This window comes from Sapajus apella, unplaced genomic scaffold, assembly GCF_009761245.1.
Source record: "Sapajus apella isolate SASKATOON/1434 unplaced genomic scaffold, GSC_monkey_1.0 scaffold5089, whole genome shotgun sequence".
NCBI classification, from domain to species: domain Eukaryota; kingdom Metazoa; phylum Chordata; class Mammalia; order Primates; family Cebidae; genus Sapajus; species Sapajus apella.
Genome location: NW_022442013.1, coordinates 1 through 4,887, shown reverse-complemented (window position 1 = coordinate 4,887; position 4,887 = coordinate 1). Strand labels below are relative to the sequence as shown.

The 4,887-nt window shown below is 45.1% G+C and overlaps 1 protein-coding gene across 1 annotated transcript; it reads left to right on the top strand.

Annotated features, from left to right (window-relative positions):
- Positions 1-1,809: 1,809 nt before the first annotated feature.
- Positions 1,810-4,881, top strand: LOC116547857 (protocadherin gamma-A10; the record flags this gene model as incomplete). The annotated part of the gene is made up of 1 exon (XM_032273637.1): positions 1,810-4,881. A coding segment is annotated over exon 1 (1,722 nt), but the record flags the coding sequence as incomplete, so codon positions are not given.
- Between the last annotated feature and the right edge of the window lie 6 nt (positions 4,882-4,887).

Below are 4,887 nucleotides of genomic sequence, written 5' to 3'. Positions count from 1 at the left end.
CTGCAGGCCAGCGAGCCCGGGCTCTTCAGCCTGGGGCTGCGCACGGGAGAGGTGCGCACGGCTCGAGCCTTAGGCGACAGAGACGCAGCCCGCCAGCGCCTGCTGGTCGCTGTGCGTGATGGTGGACAGCCGCCACTCTCCGCCACCGCCACGCTGCATCTGGTATTCGCAGACAACTTGCAAGAGATACTGCCAGACGTCAGTGACCGTCCTGTACCCTCTGACGCCCAGGCTGAACTGCAGTTTTACCTGGTGGTGGCCTTGGCCTTAATCTCAGTGCTCTTCCTCCTTGCTGTGATTCTGGCCATTGCCTTGCGCCTGCGACGCTCTCTCAGCCCTACTTGGGACTGCTTCCAGCCTGGTCTCTGTGTCAAGTCTGGACCTGTAGTTCCCCCCAACTACAGTGAGGGGACTTTGCCTTATTCTTATAATCTGTGCATTGCGCATACAGGTACAAAAGAGTTTAATTTCCTAAAATGTAGTGCGCCCTTACATTCCAATGAAGACATGGTTTGCAGTGATTCTCCTGGAGCCTTAATTCCATCTCATGGTGGGGAGGATTTGACTTCACATCCTGAGACTCTAACTTCGGTGAGTTTCTCTTTTTTCTGTGTGATTTCTCTAATAGTCTACTAGTTTCTCATATTTTAGGCATACTACTTTATTTTCATATCTACAATTATATTTTTAAATTCATAGCTTTTTATCATCTTTTCTCAACGTTTTGTCAATTATAGTTTCCACTAACGTGTTTGGTTTATAAGTTGCTCTACCTTTTTGTAAAAGAATGTCACCAGATTGAAGTTAGTTTGTCTTGTTGTTTAGATGGAATCTTGAACTATTGCCCAGGCTGGAGTGCGGGGGCTCAATCTCAGCTCACTGCAACCTCCACCTTCTGGATTCAAGCAATTCTCCTGCCTCAGCCTCTGAAGTAGCTGGGATTACAGGTGCCTGCCACCACACCTGGCTGATTTTTTTTTTTTTGTATTTTTAGTAGAGACAGTGTTTTACTATGTTGGCCAGGCTGGTCTCAAACTCATGACCTTGTGATTCACCTGCCTTGGCCTCCCAAACTGCTGGAAGTACAGGTATGAGCCACCATATTTTGTAAAGTTCTGACTAGTGAACAGAAGCAGTGGTCTTGGCATCTAAGAAAATAAACAAGTAACCTGTCTACTCAAATGTGCTTAGTGAATTCACCATATCTTATTTATATGTTTTTAAGACCTAAAATTATTCAGAAGGCAGACCCAGTGGCCCACACCTATAATTACAGCACTCTGGGAGGCTGAAGCGGAAAAGATCACTTGAGCCCGAGAGTTGGAGACCAGCCTGGGCAATATAGGGAGACCCCCATCTCTAACAAAACAAAAACAAAAAACAAAACCATTAGCAGAATGTGGTGGCATTCCCCTGTGGTCTCAGCTACTTGGGAGGCAGAGCTGGGAGGACTGTTTGATCCTGGGAGGTCAAGGCTGCAGTGAGCCCTAATCTTGCCACTGCACTCCAGCCTGGGTGACAGAGCAAGACCCTGTCTCTAAAATAAATAAATAAATAAATGTGCAGGCAGGGCCAAGTGTGCTGTAACCCCAGCACTTTGGGAGGTGGAGGTGGAGAATCTCTTGACTCCAGGAATTTGAGACTAGCCTGTACAACATAGTGAGACCCCATCTCTACAGAAAATTTAAAAATTAGCAGGGTGTGTTGGCATGTGCGTGTGGTCTTAGCTACTCTGCAGGCTGAGGTAGGAGAATCGCTTGAGCCCAGGAGGTCTAGGCTGCAGTGAGCTGTGATTGTTTCACGGCATTCCAGTCTGGGTGACAGAGCAAGACCTTGCCTCAAAAAAAAAAAGACATTTCCAAAAAATCAAATGAAGTGCTTTTACCTTTGCTCTCAGTCTCTGTCTGATTCTCTGATAGAAGATTTTTGAAGAAAAAAGGTAAAATCTTTGAAGAGTTCTATACTTGGGAGGCATAGTGACATAAACACTTCTGAACATCCTGTTCTCTGTGTGAAAGAAGTGAACTTTGTCTTTACATTTGAGGGAATGATTGCTGTTGGGTTGATGGGCACACACAGTTGAAGATATGTGAACTACTTGACTTTGGCCTCTCATGCAAACTGCCTAAAAGAAGAGAATATTTGTGTTAGTATTCATGCTCTGATGAAAATAGGTTGACATAGACACTTATTGGTTAAAAACCTATATCACTACATCTAACTTTGTTTTTTAAAATCTTTAGTACTTCAAATTCTACATATTTCTTTTCTCATTACAATGCAAACATTTTAATTTGCAACTGTAGTATATGTTCTTTTTAGTTTGTGATTACCTGCTCAATCGTTTAAATGGGTCCACTTAACTTGTATGCCTATAAATTAAAGTACGTTTTTCACAAAAAGGTTCATTAAGGCTCAGTAAACCTATTCTGGAAGAGTACTTTGAAAACCTCTTACACAATCCTAAGCTAAATAAATTTAGTGAATTAAGTAGTTAAAATGATAAAGCTTCAGAGTGAGTTATCTCATGAAGTTTATTTAATATAGTCTTTGTATGAATGTATACTAAATAAAATAAGGACTATTTAAATCACTATTTCAAATAAAATTGTAAGACTTTTCTGAATATACCTAGACACTCATATGACCTAAAATAAGCATTGTTTACCTTTTATTAAAGTATGTACATTTCTGACGGGAAAACATGTTGCAAGTATATGTTTAACCAAACATTGTCGTGTGATATTTACAGTATTTTCATTCCACTTTATCACACCTCCAGTAAGAAACCTACTTATAGTAAATGATTTAAAGATAGGAGTGGGAAAAAAACAAAGAATCTATGTAAAATAAAATAATACAACAGAATGGAGTTTACTTTCCATTCCATGTATCACTTGGGTGCAGTAACTTCGTAGGACTCTGAGCGCCGCTGTTCACCTGCTCGGAGAGAGAACGCAGCCAGAGCTCAATCCGGATTCTCAGGGCTCTAACTACACAAAGCCCCACAAACCGGCTGCTGGGCTGCAGGGAAGCTCACTCCAGAATTTAAGGTGCGCAGGCTACAGAACACCCTGCAGCCACAGAAAGAAAAAGGAACCGGTCGAAACACACAACGTGTCCAGTGAGGACTTTGCAGAATTCTGTAACCAGACTACAATGGCCGCTCAAAGGAATCGCCCGGATTGCAGGGAGCTGGTCCTGTTCTGCCTTTTCCTCGGGATTCCATGGGAGGCTAGAGCCCGGCAGATCTCTTATTCAATTCCTGAGGAATTAGAGAAAGGCTCCTTTGTGGGCAACATCTCCAAGGACTTGGGGATGGCGCCCCGGGAGCTGGCGGAGCGCGGAGTCCGCATCGTCTCCAGAGGTAGGACGCAGCTTTTCTCTCTGAACCCGCGCAGCGGCAGCTTGGTCACCGCGGGGAGGATAGACCGGGAGGAGCTCTGCGCTCAGAGCGCGCGGTGTCTGGTGAGTTTTAACATCCTTGTGGAAGATAGGGTGAAACTTTTTGGGATAGAAATAGAAGTAACTGATATCAATGACAATGCCCCAAAATTCCAAGCGGAAAATCTAGACGTAAAAATTAATGAAAATGTCGCTACGGGAATGCGTTTTCCTCTCCCGGAAGCTACTGATCCGGATGTGGGTGTGAACTCTTTGCAGAGCTACCAGCTCAGCCCCAACAAGCACTTCTCCCTAAGAGTTCAGAGCCGTGCCAATGGCGTCAAGTACCCGGAGCTGGTACTGGAGCGTGCCCTAGATCGTGAGGAAGAGGCCATTCACCACCTGGTCCTCACTGCCTCCGACGGAGGTGATCCTCTCAGATCTGGCACTGTCCTCGTCAGTGTGACCGTATTCGATGCAAATGACAACGCGCCGGTCTTCACCTTGCCAGAATACCGAGTGAGTGTTCCTGAGAATTTGCCTGTGGGCACTCAGCTGCTGACAGTCACAGCCACCGACAGGGACGAAGGTGCCAATGGAGAAGTGACATATTCATTCCGAAAATTACCTGACATGCAGCTGTTGAAGTTCCAACTAAACAAATATACTGGAGAAATAAAAATATCAGAAAATCTAGATTATGAAGAAACAAGTTTCTATGAAATAGAAATACAAGCAGAAGATGGAGGAGCGTATCTTGCAACTGCGAAAGTGTTGATTACTGTAGAAGATGTAAATGACAACAGTCCAGAGGTGACCCTCACGTCTCTATTTAGTCCAGTGACTGAAGATTCACCTCTGGGAACAGTCATAGCCCTTTTAAATGTGCATGATTTAGACTCTGGGCAGAATGGACAGGTAACCTGTTCCATTTTGGCGTATCTACCATTTAAATTAGAAAAGTCCATTGATAGTTATTACAGATTGGTGACACACAGAGCCCTTGACAGGGAACAGGTATCCTCTTACAATATCACAGTAACAGCCACAGATAGGGGAAGTCCACCTCTATCAACGGAAACTCAATTTACGCTGCAAGTGGCAGATATAAATGACAACCCACCTACCTTCTCTCGTGCCTCCTACTTCACCTATATCCCAGAGAACAACGCCAGGGGTGCCTCCATCTTCTCAGTGACAGCGCTGGACCCCGACAGCAAAGAGAATGCCCGGATTATTTACTCCCTCGCTGAAGACACCATCCAGGGGTCACCTCTGTCCTCCTACATATCCATCAACTCAGACAGTGGCGTCCTGTATGCACTCAGATCCTTTGACTATGAGCAGTTTCATGAACTGCAGATGCAGGTGACAGCCAGCGATAGTGGGGATCCTCCACTCAGCAGCAACGTGTCTTTCAGCCTGTTCGTGGTGGACCAGAACGACAATACGCCCCAGATCCTGTACCCCGCCCTCCCCACAGATGGTTCCACTGGCGTGGAG